Source organism: Ictalurus punctatus, chromosome 8, assembly GCF_001660625.3.
Source record: "Ictalurus punctatus breed USDA103 chromosome 8, Coco_2.0, whole genome shotgun sequence".
NCBI classification, from domain to species: domain Eukaryota; kingdom Metazoa; phylum Chordata; class Actinopteri; order Siluriformes; family Ictaluridae; genus Ictalurus; species Ictalurus punctatus.
This window is the reverse complement of record NC_030423.2, coordinates 19,734,052-19,761,480: the sequence shown is the minus strand read 5'-3', so window position 1 is coordinate 19,761,480 and position 27,429 is coordinate 19,734,052. Positions and strand designations below refer to the sequence as shown.

General features: G+C 38.9%; 1 protein-coding gene across 3 annotated transcripts; it reads right to left on the bottom strand.

Moving 5' to 3' along the window:
• Nucleotides 1-1,025: 1,025 nt before the first annotated feature.
• On the bottom strand, nucleotides 1,026-25,868 carry tcp11l1 (t-complex 11, testis-specific-like 1). Of its 3 annotated transcripts, none has more exons than XM_047157267.2 (10): nucleotides 25,844-25,868; nucleotides 14,785-14,988; nucleotides 13,580-13,712; nucleotides 13,350-13,470; nucleotides 12,027-12,247; nucleotides 11,776-11,912; nucleotides 10,681-10,856; nucleotides 7,957-8,138; nucleotides 7,681-7,853; nucleotides 1,026-5,992 (listed from the first exon to the last, which is right to left on the bottom strand). In XM_047157267.2, exons 2-10 carry the CDS (start codon nucleotides 14,939-14,941, stop codon nucleotides 5,748-5,750), a joined length of 1,545 nt encoding a protein of 514 aa, XP_047013223.1. In that variant the 5' UTR covers nucleotides 14,942-14,988; nucleotides 25,844-25,868; the 3' UTR covers nucleotides 1,026-5,747. The 3 variants fall into 3 exon arrangements, with proteins under 3 accessions (XP_047013223.1, XP_017329872.1, XP_017329867.1); XM_017474383.3 differs by lacking the exon at nucleotides 25,844-25,868 and adding an exon at nucleotides 25,105-25,277 and having other exon boundaries at nucleotides 14,866-14,988; XM_017474378.3 differs by lacking the exon at nucleotides 25,844-25,868 and adding an exon at nucleotides 25,105-25,276.
• Nucleotides 25,869-27,429: the final 1,561 nt, after the last annotated feature.

Below are 27,429 nucleotides of genomic sequence, written 5' to 3'. Positions count from 1 at the left end.
AGAATCGAATTAATTATCGCGTTTGTGTATTTAAAAGCATATATATATATATATATATAGTGGTCATCCATAAGCAAGATGATTTCTCCGGAAATTAAGCTAACGTTATTCATGCTGGAAGGCTTATGGTAAGTGTAGTTTTAAACTCAACAATAACAAAAATTTACTGTTATACAAATATGTCACAAATTAGAGGATACGGTTTATCATCTGTAAATCCGCTCTGATTAGCACTTATTAACACGTTAAATGTGAAATGAATTACAGCTGAAAGGGTGACAGCGAGCAGTGTAATAACAATGTAGTGCAATAGTGCCATCTACTGACAATATTAGGTAGCACAACGATGGGGATCAAAGACCACATTACTGTATACCCTGCCATGTTATGGTAAGTAAGGGGGGGCAGGGGGGGCGCGGAGGGGGGAACTCACACAGTTGATGTGATGTCACAACGTCATACTGTAAATGGATAAAAAAAAGTTATATTTAATGTTGTGGAAAGTTATTTCCAGTTTATTACCCATGTTTTAGCAGCTATAGGAGGACTTTCTAACAATCAGCATTTCTTTTGTATTATTGATTTCAAGAGGAACTGGGAACTACCGTTTATAGTTGCTGTAATGTAAGTCATAATAAGAACTAACTTTCTGTTTCATGGCTGTTCTACAACCCCAAGGCCAAAAAAGTCGGGGTGCTGTGTAGAACGTAAATAAAAACAGAACGCAATAATTTGCACATCTCATAAACCCATATGTTATTCAAAATAGAACATAGAAAACATATCAAATGTTTAACCTGAATAAATGTTCCATTTTAAGAAAAAAAATAAGGTAATTTTGAATTTGATGGCCGCAACACATCTCAAAAAATTTGGGACGGGGGCAACAAAAATAAGTGTTACTTTTCAGTGCATTCAGTGAATTCACCCCCCCCCCATGTTACAGAATCTGAGTAACAGTATGTCAGTTTGAGGAATGCTTCGGTTTGTATTGTAGATTAAGAAAATTGTAGTGAAACACAAGCTTGGTTGCAGTCCTGTTTATTAAGGAAAGCTACAAGGTTAAAGATGTGAATTTCTGACACTTAACAAAACAACCTTTACGGTACACAGTGAGGATGAGAAGAACATCTATACAGCATGTAACTGTGAATAGACTCAGTGTCTGTTGTCTCATGTGCACACAGTTTGGTAAGATTATGCTACAGGAACAGTCAAAATACACCATCACCTTTAATGTTTTGGCCCGGTCATAAATACTGAATAATCACAACTACTCTGTTGAGACAGAGAATTTACATCACAGAGAGATGTGTGTTGACGTCCATTTCATATAGTTAATGTTGCTGATAGAAAATCATTCTCCCTCGCACTCTCTCAATACTGCATTGTAACAGTGTGGGACAGAGACCCAAACAGCAATGTGAAAATGATCTCTTTGCAAAACATGCGTAAAAGTCTAGAAAAAAAAAAGTTGTTTAAAAAGATTACACAGGGTCTCCTTTTTCCGAAAACGTGAGACAATTACAACCAGAACAAAGCTATATGGGGGAAGAGAGCAGCGCACATTTAACCGAGGCCGGCCCTCCACTGTGTAAGGCACCAATCAGATTCTGTACACCTCCACACCAGCATGCACTCAAAGTTATTTTTTTTAAAAAACAGCAGCTTTCTCTATAAACACACCAGGATCTCATGTGGGTGAGTTTGATTAAGAATCAAATACTGTAACTTTATAATGTAACATATGAACTGTTGCACAGGGACATTATGAAGAATCATATTTACAGTATTTCATCGTCAAAGGTGTGGCGGGAGGGGCTCAGTAAAACAGCATATACGGGAATTTTATAGAGCTGCTGAGATGACGTGGTGGTTATTATTATTTTTTTAATAAAGATAATATCTTGAGGCCACAATTTATTACAGAGGTCATGGGACACCAAAATCATAGTCAAGAATTGTGCAACTTGAGCCCATGACTATACAGTATCTCACAAAAGTGAGTACACCCCTCACATTTTTGTAAATATTTGATTATATCTTTTCATGTGACAACACTGAAGAAATTACACTTTGCTACAATTTAAAGTAAAGTAAAGAGAGTGTACAGCTTGTGTAACAGTGTAAATTTGCGGTTCCCTTAAAATAACTCAACACACAGCCATTAATGTCTAAACTGCTGACAGCAAAAGTGAGTACACCCCTAAGTGAAAATGTCCAAATTGGGCCAAAGTGTCAATATTTTGTGTGGCCACCATTATTTTCCAGCACTGCCTTAACCCTCTTGGGCATGGAGTTCACCAGAGCTTCACAGGTTGCCACTGGAGTCCTCTTCCACTCGTCCATGACGACATCACAGAGCTGGTGGATGTTAGAGACCTTGTGCTCCTCCACCTTCCGTTTGAGGATGCCCCACAGATGCTCAATAGGATTCAGGTCTGTAGACATGCTTGGCCAGTTCATCACCTTCACCCTCAGCTTCTTTATCAAAGCAGTGGTTGTCTTGGACGTGTGTTTGTGGTCGTTATCATGCTGGAATACTGCCCTGAGGCCCAGTCTCTGAAGGGAGGGGATCATGCTCTGCTTCAGTATGTCACAATACATGTTGGCATTCATGGAGCTATGAACTGTAGCTCCCCAGTGCCGGCAGCACTCATGCAGCCCCAGACCATGACACTCACACCACCATGCTTGACTGTAGGCAAGACACACTTGTCTTTGTAATCCTCACCTGGTTGCCACCACACACGCTTGACACCATCTGAACCAAATAAGTTTATCTTGGTCTCATCAGACCACAGGACATGGTTCCAGTAATCCATGTCCTTAGTCTGCTCGTCTTCAGCAAACTGTTTGCGGGCTTTCTTGTGCATCATCTTTAGAAGAGGCTTCCTTCTGGGACGACAGCCATGCAGACCAATTTTATGCAGTGTGTGGCGTATGGTCTGAGAACTGACAGGCTGACCCCCCACCCCTTCAACCTCTGCAGCAATGCTGGCAGCACTCATACGTCTATTTCCCAAAGACTACCTCTGGATATGACGCTGAACACGTGCACTCAACTTCTCTTGGTTCTGAGTGGAACCTGTGCTGTTAAACCGCTGTATGGTCTTGGCCACCGTGCTGGAGCTCAGTGTCAGGGTCTTGGCAATCTTCTTATAGCCTAGGCCATCTTTATGTAGAGCAACAATTCCTTTTTTCAGATCCTCAGAGAGTTCTTTGCCACGAGGTGCCATGTTGAACTTCCAGTGACCAGTATGAGGGAGTGTGAGAGCGATGACACCAAATTTAACACACCTGCTCCCCATTCACACCTGAGACCTTGTAACACTAACAAGTCACATGACACCAGGGAGGGAAAATGGCTAATTGGGCCCAATTTGGATATTTTCACTTAGGGGTGAACTCACTTTTGTTGCGAGCAGTTTAGATATTAATGGCTGTGTGCTGAGTTATTTTGAGGGGACAGCAAATTTACACTAGCTGCGTTTACATGGACAACAATAATAATCCACTCTTAACCCGATTAAGACCATACTTTGATTAAGAAACTACCATGTAAACAGCAATTTTACTTACCTTAATCTAATTAAGGTCATACTCGCATTAAGCTCTAATCGAATTAAGACAGGTGGAGTATTCCCATTTTAGTCGCATTATGGACATGTATTACAGACATGTACACACCTTAATCACATTATGAACGTCGTGTGAGAGTTTTCACCGCATTTTGCGACAGGACACGATCACACACAGCAGTTCTCAACATTTTACAGTGAGTTCGGCTGTGTCCCAAACCGCACACTTGCCTACTATAGGCCTGTAGTGGGGAAAACTGTATATGGTACCATAACGAAGAAGAACTGTATGTTGATATGTGAAATTCTGGAGGGACGTCGGACGGCGTGGCGCGGTGACGTAATGACATGGGCTGTTAATCTAATTATGTTCTAGAGCATGTAAAACGGGAACATGAAAGGAGTATTCTAAAAGCGACTCATGTAAACACCTTAATCACATTATTATCTTAATCAGAGTAAGGTCAATAATTAGATTACTGCTGTCCATGTAAATGTAGTCACTGTTATACAAGTTGTACACTCACTACTTTACATTGTAGCAAAGTGTCATTTCTTCAGTGTTGTCACATTAAAAGATCTATTCAAATATTTACAAAAATGTGAGGGGTGTACTCACTTTTGAGAGATACTGTATATTATTAAGCTTACACTTAATACATGGCCTCACTAACTTAACCATTTGTCAGGAACAAGCGAAAACTTTTGCGCAAAATTTAAAATTTGCGCAAGTTTAATATAATCCATCAATCATCTACATTGCTGTGCAAACGTCTTAGGCACATACTAAGAAATGCTGTAGAGAAAAGATGCCTTAAAAAATAATTAAATTAAATATTTCTACATTTAAAAAATATTCTATAAAGCAGTAATAAATGAAACAAAGGTACAATTTGTGCAGATGTATAAGGAAATGAGCTCTAAGTTTTATTGAACATCTTGCAGAACCAGCCACTGTTCTTCTGGAGACTGTGACTGTCACATTTGCTTTTTATTTTTGCAGCAAAACCCAACAGCCTTCATTGTTTTTTTTTGTCTGAGAAGCGTCTCTTACATAATATGCTGCTTTCTTTACTGACATGCAAACATTTTTCTGTAACATTTCATTTTGTGCTAGAAAACTAATGTTTGGGAATCTAAAATGTTTTTTGTACTGACTCAGTTTAGAAGTCATAAAGAAGAAAAAAAAAAATAGGGTGCCTAAAACTTTTGCACAGTACTGTACATTCATAGGTTCCTGTAACCACAATGGTCTAATTGAATTGATTTCTCTGTCTCACTCATTTTAAGATATTTAAATACTTAGTTGCCATTTAATAGATCTTGAAAAACTTAACTCAAGCCCCCAACATATTTCATGGCCTCCATATAATAATTCATGCCCACATGTCAGCTCAGCAGCTATTTTAAACACATGTTCCTTCTGAAAAGCCACAATAGCTACGCTGTGTTCTAACAGGGTCGTGTATTAAGTGTATTTTAGCAGATTTCCAAAGCCCATTCATTACAAAGTCAAAAACAACCCCTAGCTCAGAATTTCAAGGTTGAGGTTTCTCAACATGGCCGAATTCATGGTTTGGTTTTGCGGCTGATGCGTAATTGTAATGCCAAGATTCTTGATGATATTTATCTTGTCGCTGCTGTTGCTATGTTTTCAGACTGTACTTATCGGCTATATCCTAGCTCGGTAAGCCGTTATCCTCAGTCAATAGCTAGCTTATATTCGGCAACCGTGTTTCCCGGTTGCTTAGTAACAGGGTTTTCACGACTTTAACCGTGCATCACGTTTGCCTTCCTATATCGAAGGAACAAATTCACATGTCTGTTGGAATGCACTATATTACAACAGAAACCTATTTATTATGATCTCCTAATGCCACTGAAACATTAAAAACCCTACCCACCCACAACACCTTCAACAGGCACAGAACAAAAGCATGAATGGGGGGAGAAAAAAGAAGGAAAAAAAAAACAAAAAACGCACAATTCTTTAAGCTCAGTTGACTGATCCCTGATCATATAAAAGTAGGATAGGAGGCTCTAAATGTTTAATCAGCGATATAAATCCTTTGCTAGCATTGACAGCAGGTGAGCTTTGGGGAGATATTTAGCAAAGCCATTAACCCAGTTGTTCCTAGGACCCTACGTTAAGCTGCCTGGTTCATGCTAGTCGTCAGTTTTGTTCGATGCTGTCCAAGTGGCTGCGCTTCCCTCGGCCTGAACGACGTCCTGTAGGATTTTCTGATAGAACGGAGAGTAGACTAGCTTGTTGAAGTTGACGAGGTGGCTCAGTTTGATCCCGATATCCTCCAGCTCTTTGCCGATTGGAACCAGACCTCCGGGAACGGCCGGCGGGCTCCTGTGAGGACCTGGCTCCAAGAAACCCAGGAGGTAGGCCTGGATCCGAGAATCTGTGCAACAACGGAAAAGTTGATCGTGAAAAGAATGATTATGTGACTATGGATAAGCATCTGCTATTTCTGAAATCCTAATGCAACACACCCACAGAGATTAGACAAAAGGAAAATATTCTTAAAATTTAATTAGCATTAAGAAGTTTTGCCTCCCTACAAACTGAAGCCACCAAGACAAAAATTATGCCATACTAATTTGAAGTTTTAAAGTTTTGTGGCTTTTAATATGAATATGTTATCTATAACATAGATAAGTGGCAGTGGTGGCTTAGTGGTTAATGCTCTGGGTTACTGATCAGAAGGTTGGGGGTTCAAGCCCCAGCACTGCCAAGCTGCCACTGTTGGGCCCTTAACCCTCTCTGCTCCAGGGGTGCCGTATCATGGCTGACCCTGCGCTCTGACCCCAGCTTCCTGACAGGCTGGGGTATGCGAAGAAAACAATTTCACTGTGCTCTACTGTATATGTGACCAATAAAGACCATCATTATGAGCTAGTGTGCTCCAAAACAATCACAAAATTCACATTTAGAAGAGATACGCATTCAAAATGTACAGTCTCTCTCCACCACCGATACGGATCAACAATTTTGATGACCTCATTCTGAAAATTCTAAAATCTTGAGCATCATTTTCTGTCCAATCAAATGCTCTCTAGAATCTGTAGTGTCCCACAACCAACGTTCTAAAAATCCAAGATACTAACGATAAAGTACCTCTAAAGCCACGCTCACACTAGGCTTTAAGCATGCATATTTTTGTCTGATGCTGCTGCGAATATGGGCGGGAATAAAATTTAAAAAATAAAAATAAAAAAATATTTTAAAAAAAAAAAGAAAAAAAAAGAAAAAGCAAGCCAGTGATGCTACAAACTGCATTTTTTTTTAAAAATGTTTGTTTACCGTTGTAGCACTAGCAATCTATACAATTAATCAATCCATGTTTAAACATCTACTGGTGGAAGGTGCAAATGTCCATCATCCAACCTGGCAGTTTTTTTTCCCCCCATGTTTTAAAATGTCTTCATTTTACACTTCATCCATTGTAAGGTCAGTTTACTCAGATTAAGCCATCAGATGGATTATGAACAAAATATTAGGCAGCATGTCAGCGAGTCTGCTGCTCTGTACATGAAATGTCTGTGGGCCAGATTTAAACACTGCAAAATAAAATGTCTGGAACAATAATGTAATTTGTACAATGAAACAGAGCTGGACAATATGATGTGGTCTGAGAACCACGTCACTACATTTTTAATGCATTTATAGAACTATTATAAATTCTACTGAAGCTCTGAAATCTTGCACAGAATCTCTAAAAAGAGTAAAATAAAAAATATAAGAGTTACAATTTTCAGTGTCAAATTATTTTTGGAGACATTTAATTAAAGTAATATTTTCTCACAGGCAACGCTACTGTGCCACTGGCAGTCACACCTACACACACACCATGTAAAGTGGCAATGTCTTCAAGTATTTTGATATGATACTTTTCATCATATCGCCTGCCCCTACAACAAACCTATATTCATTAGCACAGAGAGTTTATAATCATATATAGTCCAGGAAATATGACGCGTTTCTTTTTTTTCTAGCTTCTTACATTTCCAGTAAGGTTTTCTTACACCTAAGCTGATAGAAAGCCTGTTATTTAATAAGAATGTTATTCTAAATGGATAAAGTAATTACCGACGAGTTTACGGATAGGGTTATCTTGAGACTTGACGGCGGCGATTTGGCCTTTCAGAGTGTTCTGTCTGTCTGGGTGAAAAGGTGAGAAGCCGTGCTGAGTCAGACATTCCCCCAGCTCCAAACAAAGCTTCTCCCCGATGGCAGTGAACGTCTCGTCTGCTTTGAAAGACCTGTGAGCCCAACACATACACAGTGAGAGAGTGACTGCTCTTGTACACGTGTATGGAGAGAAATAGAGCATATGCGATCCCCAGCCTGCAGAGTCATGCTTACGGAGTGTGCATATCGACCAGCAGGATCCTGACTGTGTTCTTCAGCGTGTCCATGAGGCCCGGCAATCCTGAGATCGCCTCTCCCGCACTGTTATACACGATCAGGAGCACAGACGCCATCAACACCAAGCGCTCAAGCTCCAACTGCATCTCCAGAAACCTGCCACGGTCCATCAAAACCGTCTGTGAGAGAGAGAGAGAGAGAGAGAGAGAGAGAGAGAGAGAGAGAGAGAGAGAGAGAGATAGAGAGAGAGAGAGAGATATACTTAGAGGATCCAATTACCAGAAAAATAGAAATTAGGAAAGAGATAAGAAAAAGAAAGGGGGGCATGGGTTGGAGAGGAAGAGAAGAAACGGCTGATTGAGAAAAACAGATACAAAGAAAAGGAGAGGCAGACAGGATATTAGCAAGAGAGGGACAGAGAAAGTTATAATAGATAAACAGGCAAATACAGATAGACAGGTGTAGTCAGACAGTCAGATGGAGGGAATTGGAAATTAAGTCACAGAAATGGGAGTAAAGGAAAATAGACAGACAGGCCCAGATGGATAGACAGACAGATATACAGACTTACAGATAAACAGACAGACGGACAGAGAGGGACATATAGACAGATTTACAGACTTACGGATAAATAGATTGATACAGACATACCGATTTACAGACAGGCAGATAAGAGTAAGGAATATAGCGATCGATAGATAGACAGACCCAGGTAGATATTCAGGCAGACTTACAGGTAAACAAATAAAACAGAGAGATGTACAGATAAACAGAAATACAGGTAGATTGACATGCATACAGACATACAGTGCATCCGGAAAGTATTCACAGTGCTTTACTTTTTCCACATTTTGTTACGTTACAGCCTTATTCCAAATTGGATTGAATTCCTAATTTTCCTCAAAATTCTACAAACAATACCCCATAATGACAGCAGGAAAGAAGTTTGTTTGAAATCTTTGCAAATTTCTTAAAAAGCACATGTACATAAGTATTCACAGCCTTTGCTCAGTACTTTGTTGAAGCACCTTTGGCACCAATTACAGCCTCAATCTTTTTGAGTATGACGCTACAAGCTTGGCACACCTATTTTTGGGTAGTTTCTCCCATTCTTCTTTGCAGGACCTCTCGAGCTCCATCAGGTTGGATGGGGAGCGTCGGTGCACAGCCATTTTCAGATCTCTCCAGAGATGTTCAATCGGGTTCAAGTCTGTGCTCTGGCTGGGCCACTCAAGGACATTCACAGAGTTGTCTTGTAGCCACTCCTTTGTTATCTTGGCTGTGTGCTTAGGGTCGTTGTCCTGTTGGAAGATGAACCTTCGCCCCAGTCTGAGGTACAGAGCGCTCTGGAGCAGGTTTTCATTAAGGATGTCTCTGTACATTGCTGCATTCATCTTTCCCTCGATCCTGACTAGTCTCCCAGTTCGTGCCACTGAAAAACATCCCTACAGCATGATGCTGCCACCATCATGCTTTACTGTAAGGATGGTATTGGCCAGGTGATGACTGGTACCTGGTTTCCTCCAGACATTACGTTGGCTATTCAGACCAAAGAGTTCAATCTTTGTTTCACCATGGTCCGAGAGTCCTTCAGGTGCCTTTTGGCAAGCTCCAGGCGGGCTATGTGCCTTTTACTGAGGAGTGGCTTCCATCAGGCCACTCAACCATACTGACCTGATTGGTGGAGTGCTGCAGAGATGGTTGTTCTTCAGGAAGGTTCTCCTCTCTCCACAGAGACAGAGCTCTGTCAGAGTGACCATCGGGTTTTTCGTCACCTCCCTGACTAAGGCCCTTCTCCCCCGATCACTCAGTTTGGCCAGGCGGCCAGCTCTAGGAAGAGTACTGGTGGTTTCAAACTTCTTCCATTTATGGATGATGGAGGCCACTGTGCTCATTGGGACCTTCAATGCTGCAGAAATGTTTCTGTACCCTTCCCCAGATCTGTGCCTCGACACAATCCTGTCTCGGAGGACTACAGACAGTTCCTTTGACTTCATGGCTTGGTTTGTGCTCTGACATGCACTGTTAACTGTGGGACCTTATATAGACAGGTGTGTGCCTTACCAAATCATGTCCAATCAACTGAATTTACCACAGGTGGACTCCAATCAAGTTGTAGAAACATCTCAAGGATGATCAGTGGAAACAGGATGTACCTGAGCTCAGTTTTGAGTGTCATGGCAAAGGCTGTGAATACTTATGTACATGTGCTTTTTTGTCTTATTTTTAATAAATTTGCAAAGATTTCAAACAAACTTCTTTCACGTTGTCATTATGGGGTATTGTTTGTAGAATTTTGAGGATAATAATGAATTTAATCCATATTGGAATAAGTCTGTAACATAACAAAATGTGGAAAAAGTGAAACGCTGTGAATACTTTCCGGATGCAGTGTAATTGCAGGTGTACGACAGATGTGAGGGAGAGAGAGTAAGGAGACAGACAAACAAACAAAGAAGTAGACAGAATAAGAGGGAAGGAAGGAGAAAGAATGAAGAATAAAAGGATCGAGATAGTGAGAACATGGAAGGGGGTTTAAAAAAAAAAAAAAGGAAAAAAAAGTGTAAAACTTCACATACTGTATATAATTCACAGACGGGTGGGAGCAGTATACGCGTATGTGTGTGTGTGTGTGTGTGTGTGTGTGTGCACGCGCACACTGTTAATGCCGTTAACAATTCTCCAGCCCTGACACAGAAACGTCAGAAGCTCTTAGCCCACCTCTGGGAAATCGTCCATGCCGTGCTCCCAGTGCAGCAGTCGTAAATAGGCGTGGTTGTGCACATTCAGCAGCAGCTGCGAGGAGGAGCCAGGCGAGCCTGCACCGCCCCCTTCAGCACCTCTGAGCACAGAGTCTGCCGATTCCTGCAGCCATTTCTGAGTGAAGTTCAGAGCATCTGAAAACAAGCACACACTAATATGAACCAGTGATCAAATGCGATTTTCATGCACTCTCAGCGCTACACTGTCCTCCAAAATTTATTTATTTTTTTAAAGTGTTTTTAAAGTGTTTCAAATTCATTTTTTCTTACACATTTACTTACACACATTGTTTCTTGAGGTAGGATATGTAAGGAAGAAAACACGGGGGGGGGGGCAATCAGTGACAGAGTGGTACCAAGTTTAAGCTGAGTTACTATTACCACCCCAAAGTCAAATGGATTCCTTTAACAGCCCATCCATCAGAGTGTTTATTCCTCTTATACAAACACAATTGGCCAAATATTACACTTATTTGTTTATTAAGGAACATGTGATTTTTTTTAATCCATTTATAGTTACATATAATGTTGTGGAACATCCATGAAACAAGTGAGTTCTTTCTATCACTTTCTCACCAGCCTTTTTTTATTCTCAAAAAAAAATTAAAGCATGTCATGTTATAAAGTACCTGCAAAGCACAAACTCCTTTCTCCAAACTCTGTCCTTTCAGCTGCCAGAATCCTTAAAGTTACAACTTTACCTCTGACTGTTACAAAGCTCTGACACTGGAGACTCCTTCCCAAAATTCTAAATAAATCTCTCCTTAATTTTTTTTATCCACTTATAGGAGTCCTATACACACACACACACACACACGCACATATATACATACATGTATACATATATATATATATATATATATATATATATATACACACACACACACACACACACACACACACACACACACACACATATATATATATATATATATAAAAATATAAAAACATTTTCCCCTATCCCTACTCCACTAATCTTATTTGCCACACATAGAATAAATCACCACACTTGGGTGATTTGGTGATGTAGTTAAAATAATAAAAATTCTCTCACTAGGCTGTGTGTTGAGAAACCCCTGAAACTTGTTCCTCTCGTACTCCACCGAGTGCTGCAGCAGGTGCGGCCGAAGGCTACTGACAGCAAAGTTGGCCATGTCAACCTTCATTTTGTCCAGCACTGCAAAAATAGACCTGCGAAGCACAGAATTACAGTTGTACTCTATAAATACTGAAACGGGATCAAAGACAAAGACAGCTGTGCGTCTTCCGTACAGAATGATGCTTTTGGAGAAGCATCATTCTTACCTAAAAAGAAGCACGATGTCCGTGATGTCCCTCAGTTTGCGGACTTCTTTGTCCCTACATGGCGCGCAGAAGGCGCCCATGGTGTCGATGATGAACTGAGCCACCTTGCCGATGTCCAGTGCTCCGTTCTCTGCCTGCTGCTGGATGAGCGACAGGTCCAGCGCCTCCTCTATCTGTCCTTTCAAACGTGTCTGGGACGGCATCAGGAAGGACAGCAGCGTCTAAAATGGACGATCAGAATTGAATTGTAATGGCAAGAAAAAAAACAAAAAACAGACAGACAATGAGACCTAATGAGGTCTTGTTTACATTATCCAACCTTCATACCCTTAGGCATAGTTAAACATTTAGATAAAGAGTTAATCTGATTAATTGCCATAAATGTCAAACCTGAGACAACATTTCACAGTCAGTAACAAGTCTTCGCTTGATTGAAGCTGAATTTTTACTTTGAATGCTTATGAATTGCGGATTATAACCTGGCCAACATATAGATTGGTCGATTTATCTGCCATATTGTCTGCATAAGCTATTTATTTACAGATAATGATATCAAGGTAGAAAGGAGTTCATCAGAATAAACAATTAGCAGAGACATGCACCATTTTTTGGGGGGTAAAAAAAAGAAATTAAGAAAAAACTATTGAGACGCTGCAAAAGCGTTTTGCATCCTGAATTGTAAAATTATATTCTTTATAATTCTATATTATCTTTACCACAATTACCATAATAGACAAGATTTGGGAAAAAAAAAAAAATAGCAAGGTCATCAGATAACAGCAACGTTAATGTTAGCTAACGTTATACTAAATTCTGATCGGTCAGGAGGTACTGATTCATTTTCCATTTAATTAATTCTACATTTAAATGCACTCGTTTTAATACGTTATCATTTCTAGAACAGCTCATTCACAGGGGCTTGTACAGGTGCTCTACATAATATAAGCCAAATAATAAACAGATTAAAAGCATGTGTAATTGCTAATATGGTGACATTTTCTGTAAAGATGCTTTTTTTTTTTTTTTTTTTTTTTTTTTTTAAAACATTTACAGACGGAGTCGCCATTGTCGGAACTTTAGAAGAGTCAGTGGTACCAGACATGAGAAACTCTTTAGGACGGAGGAGATTGTGCTTTCTGTTTTTTTTATATATAGGGCTGGTTAGGGAATTTCTGTTTATATCTGCTATAATGCAAGTGATAAGAGGAACACGTTTGTTTCATGGATGTTCCACAACATTAAAGTATCCGACGTCTGGTTCTTTAATAGACAGTGAAGCTTACTGACACCGATCAACCTGCCTCTATAGTTTTATGGTCTTACCTCTTTAATTTCCCCGACCAGTTTGATGGCATGTTCATAGACAGGCGGGTCGTCGTTCAGCTGGGCTTCAAGACAATCCCAGAATGCTTTGTGCACAATTTCCTTAACATGTTTCTCTAAACTGCAGGTAAAAATGTTTTTTGTAAAAACACACAAAAAAAATTATATTTTCTATTCTAGTTTTGTGATTCAGTAATTTAGTAAATGATTGGGTTTTTGAAGGACTTTACCTTCCCTCAGCAGGCTCGGTGGGTTTGATTTGGAAGCCACCGTTCACTGTGATCTCATGAGCCAACACCATGTTAGTCACGCCTTTAGCAGTCTCCATCAGCTCCTCCACGGTCACAAACTTGGAAGGGCTGGCTGTTAACACAATCAGAATAACATACAGACCTCCGCAGTAAAAACAGAATCTTTAAATGCCGAATACAATGTATACAAGCAATATCGCTATGTGCAGTTAACATTGAGCTGAATAGAAATATTAATATGTAGATTTTCCCCAAGATGTTTTAAATCGCCATTTCAGTTTTAAGCAGAGTAGAGGAAGCGTAATAATATTATCAGTTGTGCAGTCAGGAAAAACAACTCAGCTTGATCGTGGATTTTTCTATGTGATTCTACAGTAATACGCAGTAATCAGTTAAACAAAAACATTAAAAAAAAAATAAAATAAAATAAAAGAAGCATATTTCAACATAATCCTTTTAGAAAGCAATTGTCTAATCTCCTCATCGCTGACATTTTCACTGTTGATGCAGCTCAGTGTGGAGCTGGAGAGCACAAGAGAAAAAAAAAAAAATCCAGCATATTTGACCACGTTCTAATTATCAACAATATATTCTGAGTTTTTGTAGGCCAGGAGCTGTATGGCAAGACCAAGACCATTGATTTGTGGTCTCAAGACCAAGACCGGTCTCAAGTACCACAACACAAATTGGCATACTGCACAAGCCTATTACTATGGTTTGAAATGTAATGTTTTATTTGAATTGTATAAATCAGTCCATACAGGATTTCGCTTAGTTTTCTTGGAGATCGTTGTGGCCAAAAATGCTCGATTTTACTGCGTCTTTTTGTCAAAATTTGTGATGCAATTTGTGGAGGGTTTTTTTGTGCTTTTGTTTTCCTGGAAAGCTACTTGAATAGGTGAAATTGCAATTGCATTAAGATTGTTTTGATGTTGGTTGGAAAACGAGACCTTTTAGCTGTACTAGCTGTACAACCTTTTATCAGTTATATATTTATTTAAATAAAAGGTTCGCAAATTTGCAGAATGAATATACGGTATGTACAAACAAGTATGTGTATGCTTTAAAAACTTAACATAACTTAAATAAGGGATTGAGACATATGTGGTTACAAAACATGTACAGCAGGCGTTTGGTGTGCATTAAGTGTGTTAGAAGTAGAGAAAACTCTAAACTGGTCTTACACGGAGGAGTCTGTCGGTGAGGACTCGGCGTGTTTGTTCTAATTCTTTTACGCACAAGCTGTTCTGATCCATCTGTCTGACCTGTGGAATCTTCTGACGCTAGATCGTCGACCTTCTTTCCCTCCTCATCCGATGATTTATTTGGTTCTTTGGGCATCCTCCACAAGCCAGCTGTGATCTGGACAAAGCAGGATCAGCTCAGATCTGTTTAGAACATACACACAGACACGCTTGCTGCACTTAATCATTTTAAATGTAGCGATATTTGATGTAGAAAGAATGTAGAGTAGAGAACGTAGAGCGCTCTCATTATTCTATCCTGCTTTATTCTATCCTGTATTAACCATCTTTCTGTAATAAACCTTTTTACCTTCAGAGGACGAGTCTGTGACTGTTGTCTAATTTCTACGACAATTTGGCATCTCCTGGCTGGGCTGTGCAAGTCTTTCAGCTTTTCTGGACAACATGCAAACCGGAGGACGCTCGTGGAAAAGTTTCACCTTAAAGTCTGTGTCGATGTGAAGGCAGTTTGCCCTTTGTGTGCAGAGCGAAAGACCGATGCAGCCTTACCACTGACTGGTAGGAATAATCATGGATTTAGAATTAAATTTAGAATTTTATAAAGTCATTGTGTATTGCTGTCTGTATGGAAGGGAGTCAATGATATAACTTCGCCTCAGAGATATCACTTTTTCTTAGAGCACAGCTTAAAAACTAAGATATATACCAACGGGGGGGTGTGTGTGTGTGTGTGTGTGTGTGTGTGTGTGTGTGTATATTATATATATATATATATATATATATATATATATATATATATATATATATATATATATATATATATATATATATATATATATATATATATATAGAGAGAGAGAGAGAGAGAGAGAGAGAGAGAGAGAAAGAGAGAGAGAGAGAGAGAGAGATAATAACGGTAAAAATATTTGCTAATGGAAAGAGTCTGGTTCGAGCAATAAATAAGTAGAGAGAGTTAAGAAGCGCAAGTTATCGTCAAGTGGCATGCCCTATTGACTCATTCCATCATATCAGCGGTACATGATACATTTGCCAAATGTCACTATAAAACGATGTACTGTCCTTAACCCTGCTACTCTCCTTCCAACAGAGGGAGATGGAGAACCACATGATTGTGTTGTACTGACTAACGAACTCTGCTCCCCTAGAGTCGACCTAAAGGATGTTCCATTGGAAAACCCAGATTTGATCCTTTTGTGGACAGGTCTGTGTCATGTGACCCAGAGACAGGTAAAAATCGAGTGGGCTATGCAGTAGTGGACCGCACACGAGACGGTCTGTCAGGAAGTCTCCCCTCAAACCTTTCAGCACAAGCTGCTGAACTGTACACCCTCATAGAGGCATAAAGACATGCTGAGGGGCAGTCAGTAAATATCTCCACAGACAATACTTATGCTTTTGGGGTAGTACATGATTTTGGAACAATTTGGAGACACAAGAACTTCCTGATGAGTTACTAGTCTCTGAGCTGCTGGACGCAGTCCTACTCCCCAAATATATTGTAGTATGCAAATGTGATGCACACACTAACAAATTAGACCCCGTTTTCCTAGGAAACACTTGAGCGGACAGTGCACCGAAACAAAAGCGGGCAGCGACAACACCACCCTAACACCCAAACTTTGTGCACCATACTCTGAGAAATTAATCACTCCTTCTTTACAGCTTTCATACCTCCAAGCATGAGGAAACACCAGAGGAAAAGGCTGTATGACGTAAAGTGGGTTGTTCCGTCATTAATGGTCTGTGGCAAGGCCCACAAGGTCGCCCTTGCTTTCATAAATACATGTTCCCACATTATGCAAAGTTGATGCATGGGGGAATGATAGCTGCGATAAGCATTGGTTTCTCCAATTACTCTAAAAAAATTTATTTTATATTATATTATATTATATTATATTATATTATATTACATTTTGTTTACGATGCTTGCACAACTCATAACGTGGGTTGAGGTTTGACGGTAGAGAAGGCCATGTCCCTACAACCAAACAGAACTCAGACGCGGTAGTGATAATGATAATCTCCAGTGATAAAGGCACACTTTTTGTGAGCCATGCCCTTAAGTAGGTGGGTGAATATTTGGGTATTGACTTAAAGCAGCACTGTGCATATCATCCAGCTAGTGGTGGAGCAGTAGAGAGAAAATGGGACACTAAAAAACAGACTGAGCAAATGCTGTTCTGAAGCAGGCTTAGGATGGGCTTAGCCCCTTTGGGATACTGTTTGGGAGACCTCCACACACAGGAATTGGACCTGTGACAGCTCCTCTTCCCGACGCTGTGGCATGTGATGATGCAACGTTAAATTACTGTGCAACCCTGTCCCCTGCTCTGCACTCTATCTACAAGCAGCTAAAAGCTTCCAGCTCCAGCCACGGGACTGCTGCATGATCTGAAGCCCGGAGAGTGGATCATGATCAAGGACTTCCGGAGGACCAGGTGGAACAAGCCACAGTGGTCTGGGCCATTCTAGATCCTTTTTGTCACTCACTCCATGGTAAAGGTCAGCCAGAGAGTCACGTGGATGCGCGCCAGCCTCTGCAGGAAAGTGCCAGAGCCTAGCACTGAGCTGGAGAAGACAGGACTTCAACAGAAGGACTAGAAAGTGATTCTCCATCAAGAGCCCTCTAGGAGGACCTACGCTCACAAGCGACGATGACACCCACACACGACACACTGCACTCAAACACACATTCTCACACCAGTTCCTCGTGGTTACAAAACACAAGACACCAAGTGGTATCTAGTAACCTGCGATATCATGGATATGTAGTTTTTGGAGAAAATGTTGAAATACAGAAACTGTCCTCTTAGGAGGACTGAACTTCATTAGTGCGTACTATATAGCCTCGTGACCAGGACAGAGGTTAGACGACATGATTTTCCTACCTCACCTCTTACGCCCCAAAGCTCCCTGACCACAGACTACTATTACAGACTAGACACAAATCATTAGACGTCGACCTGCACATCCACTCATACATATAAACCTATTCCTAATCGTGCACCCTTCTCCAGGTATAGGTGCTATCTGTTAGTAAGCCCTGTCATAGAAATAACACACAAATCACCGGGACCGTTCCCGACAGCACTGGGGGTCCGGGGGTAGACCCTGGAAGCTGGTCTTTAAGCTTGGTTTATCTTTCCATGCCTACTTGTGTGTTATATTGTGGCATGAGAAAACTTAATAAATGTGAAAGTGCCATAAAAATACATTGTCACTAAAATCAATTAATCATCATGGTAAATAATCGAGGTCTCAAAATTGATCAAAATAATCAGGATTATCATTTTGGCCATAATCGTGCAGCCCTACATTAGAGCTACGTCACTTTGCACTGAGTGTTCAGTTCAGTGTCAAAGCTAGATCTACCATTACTAGACAGCTAGCTAGCCAGACTAACTAACTTTACTGTACCCTCGTAAATGTTGACGTACCAACTGAATCACGCGCGCCTGACATGAACATTGTCTTGAGAAAGGGGGGGTTGAAGGTCCGCTGGTTTTTGTGTTCATTATGAACTGACAATTGCTTATCTTGATTGAAAAAAAAAATTGGAATTGGGAATTGATCTACCTGGGTGGTCCGCCCAAGTAGTGCCTATGTGTGGGGAAACACTGCAGTGATATTCAATTACAATACATGAACAAGAAGAAATCCTTTAAAACACACCAAACAACCATGCTGGATCATTGTTCTACAGTTTGATCACAGACATCAGTTTTCTTTAGGGTCTGCTTCGGGGAAGTGAATATGGAATCAAGGATCAACATGAATACACTGGAAAAGCGAGAAAGACCAAACTATTCAAACAAACTTTCTTTTTTACTGCACCATGCTGATTTCACATCATTCAAATCAGATAATAGAATTACAATTGTATCTACAATGAAAAAGGAAAATGACATAGATGCCACAGTGTATGCTTATTACATTGCACAAAGAAAAATACAAAGAAAATAATTTATTTATATATATATATATATATATATATATATATATATATATATATATATTTTATATTATTGTATTATTGTATTATTATATTTTTTATATTTTATATTATTATTATATTATTTATATTTTATATAAAAGGGCAAAAGGTCATTCAAGAATACTGAACAGAATTTTTACAAACTATTTATCTAAAATATATAAATAAAAGAGTGCTGTGAAAAAGTACTTATTTCTTCTGTTTTTGCACACATCTCATACTAACCAGTTTTAGATCTTCAAACGAAATACAACATAAAACAAAGGCAACCTGAGTAAAACACACAATACAGTTGCACACAATCATGGCTGTCTGTGGTCCTTTGGAGTCCCAGAGCCTTTGAAATAGCTTTGTAACCCTTCCCAGACTGATGTATTTCAAATCACCTTTTTCCTCAACATTTCAGGAATTTCTTTCAACTTTGGCATAGCGTATTACTGACTAAGAACTTTTAACCAACTTCATGCTGTTGAAAATGTTCTAATTAAGTGTTGATTTGATTGAACAGGGTTTGCAGTAATCAGGCCTGGTTGCTTCTAGTCCAGCTGAACCCCATTAAGAATGCAGTTTCATAGATTTGGATAATTAGTAGCTATGGGGGCAAATAAATTTTCACACAGGCCCAGTTGGATAACGTTTTTTGCTTCAATAAAAATCATTTAAACTGTATTGTGTGCTTACTCAGATTGCCTTTTGTTTCATGTTGTATTTCATTTGAAAGTCTTGGATTATATTCTGGATTGTTATGTTGTAGGATACACCCACATTTCACTTTTAACAACTGGATCACCAAGATCCCAAGTGAATTCATAAAGAAAGCCTTAAGGATACTGTTACCACCTTAAAGTTGATCATTTTCCTACAACAGCAGTTCCCAAAGTGTTTAATTCCGCTTACTCCACAGCAATTTGTCAATGACTACGTTTACATGGACAGCAGTAATCTAATTATTGACCTTATTCTGAGTAAGACAATATCGTAGTTAAGGTGTTTACATGAGTCGCTTTTAGAATACTCCTTTCATGTTCCCATTTTACATGCTATAGAACATAGTTCGATTAACAGCACACGTCATTACGTCACCGCGCCACGCCATCCGACGTTCCCTCCAGAATTTCACGTATCGACATACAGTTCGTCGTCATTATGGTACCGTATACAGTTTTGGGTGTTTTTATTTAAAATTTTTATGAACGCTTTAATTATTTTTCATGCTATACGTGCAAATAGACGACGTACTGAGTGATTATGATTACAATAATTTAGGGCTGCAACAACTAATCGATAATAATCGATTATGAAAATCGTTGGCAACGAATGTCATTATCGATTAGTTGGTCTGCTGACGTCACAGGGGGCATTTACGTAGGACATTGCTTTCATGAAAACACAGGTGCAAACACATGCGAAATGGCAGAGAAAACAGATAACCCGGCACAAAAAAAAAAAAGTGTGCGTCCCAAGTCATCTAAGACATGGGAGCATTTTACATTAAATGCAGCAAAAAAGATGGTAACTTGCATGTTATTCAAAGCTGAGTTTGTGTGACACGGGAGTACTACAGTGACGCATGAGCACATGAAACGAAAACACATTGGTGTCATGGACGAAGGTGAAACAACAGCAAGGTAAGCAAAAACCCGAGTATATCCACATTATATGAACATGTGAAAATGGTATAGTCTAGTTTAATTCCATGCTATTGTATAAACAGCTTTGTTTACTAACTTTGCGACCGTCACACTAGATGTATTTTGTCTCGAGCATCAGGTTGCACAGCATATTGATGGATTAAAATAGTGCTACCACAGAAACAGGTTAAATTAAAACGGTGTGAACAAAGTCAAGCACTAAATCTAAAGGCAGGTGATAGCAGCAGCAAAAGATTTGTTAGTCACTGTAGTGGTTTTCATCGAATGCTTATGCATATGCAGAAATCCCCCACTAAAACTCAATTTTTGGCTTTGTTTTTGATTATTTATATTTTGGATATTATTTAAAGTTCTGCTGCTTAAAACTGGACAAACTGTAGACAAATGACCAATGTTTGAAAGGTTTAAATGTAAAAATTAAAGATTATATTAGTAAAACTGTATATGCCTTTTGCATTTGTTAAAAGTCCACATACAAATACCCTGATTTGGGGGTTTATTTTATTATAATAAACAAAATATAATAATAAAAATAAAAGTTTAGCTTTTTATCAGATTAATCGTAAAAAATAATTGCCCGATTAATCGATTATCAAAATAATCGTTAGATGCAGCCCTGTAATAATTAACGAACAATACATCATACTTTTTATGAGCATATGAATATAAATCTGCAATTCCCTTCAAGCCATCATTACTGTATGAGTTGATCTTATAGAAAATTAAAGCGTACCCATTATGGCTTTGAAACGTGCCTAATTTTGTTTTAAAGGTCTTGTACAATAGATTTATATGCATCCAAGGTTAAAAAAGAAAAAAAGAAAAAAAGAGTTAGGGATGAACGTGCTCATAATTTAAATTGCAGCATTACCTTTTTTTCCACCCAGTGTCAAAAACGTCTCGTTAAATGATCCGTTCTAAAAGATTCACTCTAAACTCTTCCTTTCAGAGAGCATACTCTGCTCTGATTGGTCAGATGTCCCAGTCTGTTGTGATTGGTCTACCACTGTCAGCGTGAGTCGAAAAGGAAACGCCCACTACCATAACGAGTTTCAGCTCCGTCTGTTCCCGAGCAGCCGATGAAGACCAGATCCAGGGCTTTTTATTACAAACCTGCGTAGGTTAGTACAGGAAGTAAGTCTGGAATTACTAACGAATCGTTTCAGCTGTTCAGAATCGGTTCCTTCTTTTGGGAGTCAATAACTCAGTTTGTCGTTCACTTTGATTTTTGAAACTTTTAAACATAATGGGTGCACTTAAAAAAAAAAAAAACACGTAATCAAGACTTATAAAAAGGTACATCTTATATACTGTACAAACCATATATTCAGCAGAAATGTTTTGTTTCAAAGTAACTGACAAGTGATGAACATTTAGCACATAGCTGGATGGATATTAGTGATTATGCATCTTCGGAAACCAAACAGGATTTGAGCTCGCAGCCGTTCAGGCCACATGCTTGGTCAAACTGCAAATTTGCAGTGTCAGTGTTGTAAAGACTATTGTTACTTGTTACTGGTATTCAGCTGTTGTCAGAAACACTAGACTGTCTCATGCTGGAGTCAAACTTGAAAGAGTAAAGGCTCACAGGAACAAAACCGTTTAACGTCCTTTTAACTGCACGGATATTTAATCTACAGGTTACCAGGCAACTTGACAACATTCTGCAAGGCAACCTAGTTTGAGGAAGGGCATTACTGTTTGCTCAAACCTTTTGTAGCGTTTAACTACATCATAATGACTAAACTGTAAGGAGAAGTGCAGAGAAGCAGAGCTCTGGCACATTTAATTGATGTAACGTCATGTAGAGCTGATGGAATAGTAACTTTGACATTTGAATGATTCCCGCTCATGTTCACAAAGCTCCAGCCCAGGATCTATGGTTGCCCATAGAGTGTCTCTAAAATGATTGACAGCAGGCACATCCAAACACAAACAAGCTTTCCAGGCCAGAAGTCTGATTTAAAAAAAAAAAAAAAAAAAAAAAAAAAAAAAAGTTTTCTAGGTGACTTGATGTAACTTTGCTAAGGCCACAACTTAATCCATTATTTTTAAATCAGTTTTTACATATCTCCCAGGTTATTTGGACAAGTGAAAAATAAATAAATAAATAAATAAATAAATAAATAAATAAAACTATTGCACCTTTAAAGGAAGATGAACAATGCATTCATTTTTCTACTTTATAGTCCCCAAAAAACAACTTTGAGAGAGGTGATTTGATTGTGTATTACAACGCATTTCTTTTTGAAACAGGAAATAAGAGTGACGGCATATTGAAGTGTTACACAACAGCTAATAGTGTTTGGGACACACCCAGCTCTGAAGAACATTGATGCTAATGAGCTGCTACTGTTGAGCAACACCCACCTCAAGACCCAGGGGTGGGTCCTAGACATTCTAGAGAGCATTTAATTGGTTGAACACAAGTCTAGTGCATGTTGAAGCATTAAAATTGTATAATTTTTCCCCAGAAGTTAATTTTTTTTTAACTATAGTATTGGAGACCATAACAGATTCAAAGACATCTAGAAACACGAGTTTTGATTTCAGGAGCAGCAATTTAAAGACTTTACCAGAACAATCCAGAAAAGATCCATCCATGAATGGATGGATGGATAAATATAAAGAAGGATATAAAGATTTTATAGCCAAAATCGACAAAGAATACAAACAAGTATAAAATTAAATTCATTTGACCTGAAATGTGAACAGAGCTTCCATTCAAGTCCTAAAACTAGATAAAGAGAACCCATTAAACAAATGCGTTATAGTTTTCACATTTATTCATTGAGCACAATTACCCAACATTAAATATCTTTGCTGAAATAAGTATGTAAACTTTTGATTTCAGAAACTGGTGTGACACCTTTGAGCAGCAATAACTTAAAGCACACATTTCTGAAAACTGCTGATCAATCCTGCACAATGGGTTTGAGGAATTTTGGCTCACTCCTCCTGCTTCAACTCAGTGATGCCGGCAGGCTTCTTTGCATGAACTGCTCTTTTTAGGTCCTTCCACAACATTTCTATTGGGTTAAGGTCTGACTTGGCCATTCCAAAATGGTAAATTTCTTCTGCTTTAACCATTTCTCTGTAGACTTACTTGTGTGCTTAAGGTCGTCGTCTTTGCTGTATGGCCCACTTACAGTTAAGCTTGAGTTCACAGACAGATACCCTGACATTCTCCTGGTACAATCTAGGATTCATAGGTCCATCAATAATGGCAAGCTGGTTTGGACCAAAAGCAGCCCCAAGCCATGATGCTTCCACCCCCATGCTTCGCAGTTGGGATGCAGTTCTTATGTTGGGATGCTATTTTCGGTTTCCATCAAACAATGATTTTCAATTAAAGCAAAAAGTTCTATTCTGGACTCATCTGTCCACAGAACATTCTTCCAATAGGCTCCAGGCATATCCACATGGATTTGAGAAAACTTCAGACAGGCAGCAGTGTTCTTTTATGGAGAGTAGTGGCCTGTAGGTTCTCAGATGTTACCCTGGGGTTCTTTATGACTTACTATGATAATATTCACCACACCCTTAAAGTGATCTTATTTTGCTGGACGCCCACTCCTTGGGAGACTAACAGTGGTGCTGAATTTCCTCCATCTGTATGTCATTTACCTCACAGTGGATTGGTGGAAGCCAAACTCTTTAGAAATGGCTCTGTAACCCTTTCCAAGCCAGTGAGCATTGACAACTCTCCTTTTCTGAGGTCCTCAGGAATCTCCTTTGATCGAGGCAGGACATACTTCCATAAACCTGTGTGGTGAAGACCAGACTTTGATAGTGAAGACCCAAGTTAATGTTCTTGAAACATGGGCAGGCCTAATTGCCATTCCCTTGATTAAACACCTGACTTCAATCAGCCCCATTTAAACTAACTCGTACTCCTACACTTCACATACCTTTTTCGACAAAGATATTTAACGCTGGATCATTTTTGGTTAATAAATAACTGTAAAAACTAATGTTTTTTTATTTTTGCATCTGTTGTTAACCGGGTTCTCTTTTAGCTAGTTTAAGGACTTAGATGAAGATCTGATCAGGTTTCAGGTCAAATGTATGGAGAAATACAGAAAACTGTAAACGTTAAACTTTCTAGCTGCACAGTAGCTGTAGATCAAATGAGCCATATTTGCTTGCAGTATAAGTAGGTTGCTTATTTGCTTGCAGTCGCTCACGTTTTTGTGGAGGAAATCGTGTTATTGACACGGAGCTGTCGATGCATGTATGTTTAGACAGTGTAAATGTAAATACAGGACAGATATCGGGTCTTTTCATCTCCTCCAGCTGGTATGACACTGACATGACACTGGCTCAATCTCAGATGGCTACCGAAACCCGACACTAGAGCACTATTTAGGGAAAGAGTTAACAGCTTCAAACCCTATACAGTGTACTATATGCACATCAGTCTTCCATTTCGGATGTTACCATTTTTAAACCTAGCTTAGTTAGCTTTGCTTTGCTTTGCTTTGCTTTGCTTGCCTAGCTACGCAGATCACTGACCCACCTGACCGAGGCTTTTGTTTTTGAATTTAGCTCCGCTGTTTTTAGGCACTACATTAGCTAAGGTCAGGTGATTCATTCAAATAAAACAATCAGTAAATAACTAACACACCTTACCTGACTTTTTTCGATAAACGACTCAAAGGCGTCAGCGCTGTATTTAGATCAGAAGGTCGCGTTCAGCCACTTGTATGATAAAAATAAAATATCCAAGTGACTGCCCACCAAACGTTTGCTTGGATTCTCGATTAATCTGACGCCCAAATAAACATTTTCCTATCTGTATTCCGACAAACCCCGCCTCCTGTGCTGGGATTGGCCAATAGTTCAAGTTTAAACTCACGAACAGTGCGCCAATTGGACAGTTTACGGTTGTTATGACCCATTATCCAATCACTGTAGAGGAATCCGGATGTTTGAACCAATCATAGCGCAGGAGGTGGGATTACACAGAATGCGAGTAGACAAAATTTCACGTCTATTTACGGAAGTAAAACCTCACGATGGCGTATTGGAGTTCTTTAACGTTACAAAATAGTTGACGCGGAAGCGCACGAGACAGGACGGATAACTACATTTCCCACAATGCAACGCAACTCTTTTTTATTCAACTGTCATTTTTCTACACAGAAGGGTTTATGGGTAGGTTAATAAACAAACAAACAAATAAACACGTATTGTATAATTTAATATATATTGGGTACGCGAATACTGTCATTCAAAATAGTTTACAAATATCACTCTGTTTAACTGAATATTAGATAACTTTAGTCAACTTGTCACATTGCTAATTGTAGTAACGTGCCATAGATCACTAAATATCCAAACATGTATATTATATGTTACTGAAAGTTACCTTGAAAATCAGTTTCTCGCAGAAACTGCCGTCAGTAGTACAGAGAAGACAGAGATAGCTTTTATTTCCAACAAACTAATTAAATATTTTCTCAACCCATATCAATCAAGAACACACAAACTAGATTAGAGACTAGAGACTGACTGTCTGGACTTCTCCTTCTCTGGGTCATGCAATGGAGCCTGTGAATCTATAATTGGTCATCACTAAACATAGTACTGAATGGCATTTGTCTTTAGAAGTGAATGGTCTCCATTCTGCCTGTCTCAGTTGAGAGAAAATATTCTAATAATGTTACCTTTAATCATAGTCAGTGTACATTTGACCAGTATGATTTTTGTCAGAGGATGAAAGTTGGCTTATGAATTAGTTTAGCAATTAGTTCAACACTTGCCAGCACTAATTCGACTGAGAAAATAAAAATGAATGATAATGAGTCAATAAAAACTCATTATTATTTAAATAATAATACTTTTTTTTAAAAAGCCTCGTGCCATTCCCGTGCATGTCCGAGTTGGATACAGTGCTTGGATTTCTTGCTGCCGGTTACTTCTGATCTGTGAAAAAGTGTGATCTGTTCAGTTGCATTGATAAGTTTGAGGTGCTTGATTGATAAGGATGATAAGGATGTATACCAGAATGCAGTCCCTGCTTGGGGGGAACAGTCCAGGAAAGTTAGCTGGTCTTAACTATCTAGACAGGTTTAGATGGGTTTTGGTCACTTACAGGATGGTTCCAGCTGGTCAGTTTCAACAGTCTACATGATCAGGCTGGTTCTGGTTGAACTATTTAAAGTTAAACAGGCAAAAAGGCTAGAAAGGATGCTAACTAACTGGCATGAGCTTGAATGATTAACACTGATCACAATGATCATGATATTAAATCTGAAGAGATTCTGCATGAGAGTGAGAATTATTTTAATGTTATGTTTTAAATATTACTGAAAATAAATGAATAAAGAAAATCACTTAGGATATGATATATGATTATATACGATAAATTATACATTCCACCACTACGAAGTAAGGAAATAAAATGCAGTCGCAAGTATGTTTTTCAAACATTAGGTGTCACCAAAGCCTAAATTTCTGGAACAGGCATAAACTTCGCGCTCTGTGCCGTGTGTGTGTGTGTGTGTGTGTGTGTGTGTGTGTGTGTGTGTGTGTGTGTGTTCTTTTCTCTCCCTTTTTTTAAAACGCTGAGGACAGTAAAATCCATTCTGAGGCCTTTCCAGTACATTACCTGGTTTTACATAATAACACTAACTAACAACAAAAAACTTATGTCCGAACACCAAATACTACATAATCAAAACACAACAGCGTGCACCACAGATTTGTGGTTTTGGGATGCAGTCAGTGAATGATATTGAGTACAAATATTTATTTATTTTGTGTTAAAAATGTTAAAGGTAAAAAAAAAACTTTGTTAATTTTTTTCCATAATAATAATAATAATAATAATAATAATAATAATAATAATAATAATAAGAGGAAGAAGAAGACAGTGTTCATTCCCACCCTTTTACAGAAAAAAGGAGAAAAAAAGACAACTAAATATTAATATGATGTTGAATAATGTTTTCC

Coding starts and splice junctions, on each gene's coding strand:
- tcp11l1 (XM_047157267.2), bottom strand. CDS start 14,941: ATGCCCAAAGAACCAAATAAATCATCGGATGAGGAGGGAAAGAAGGTC. Junction 13,471..13,579: donor ACCGAGCCTGCTGAGGGAAG/GTAAAGTCCTTC, acceptor TTTTACCTGCAG/TTTAGAGAAACATGTTAAGG. Junction 11,913..12,026: donor GACATCGTGCTTCTTTTTAG/GTAAGAATGATG, acceptor TGTGCTTCGCAG/GTCTATTTTTGCAGTGCTGG.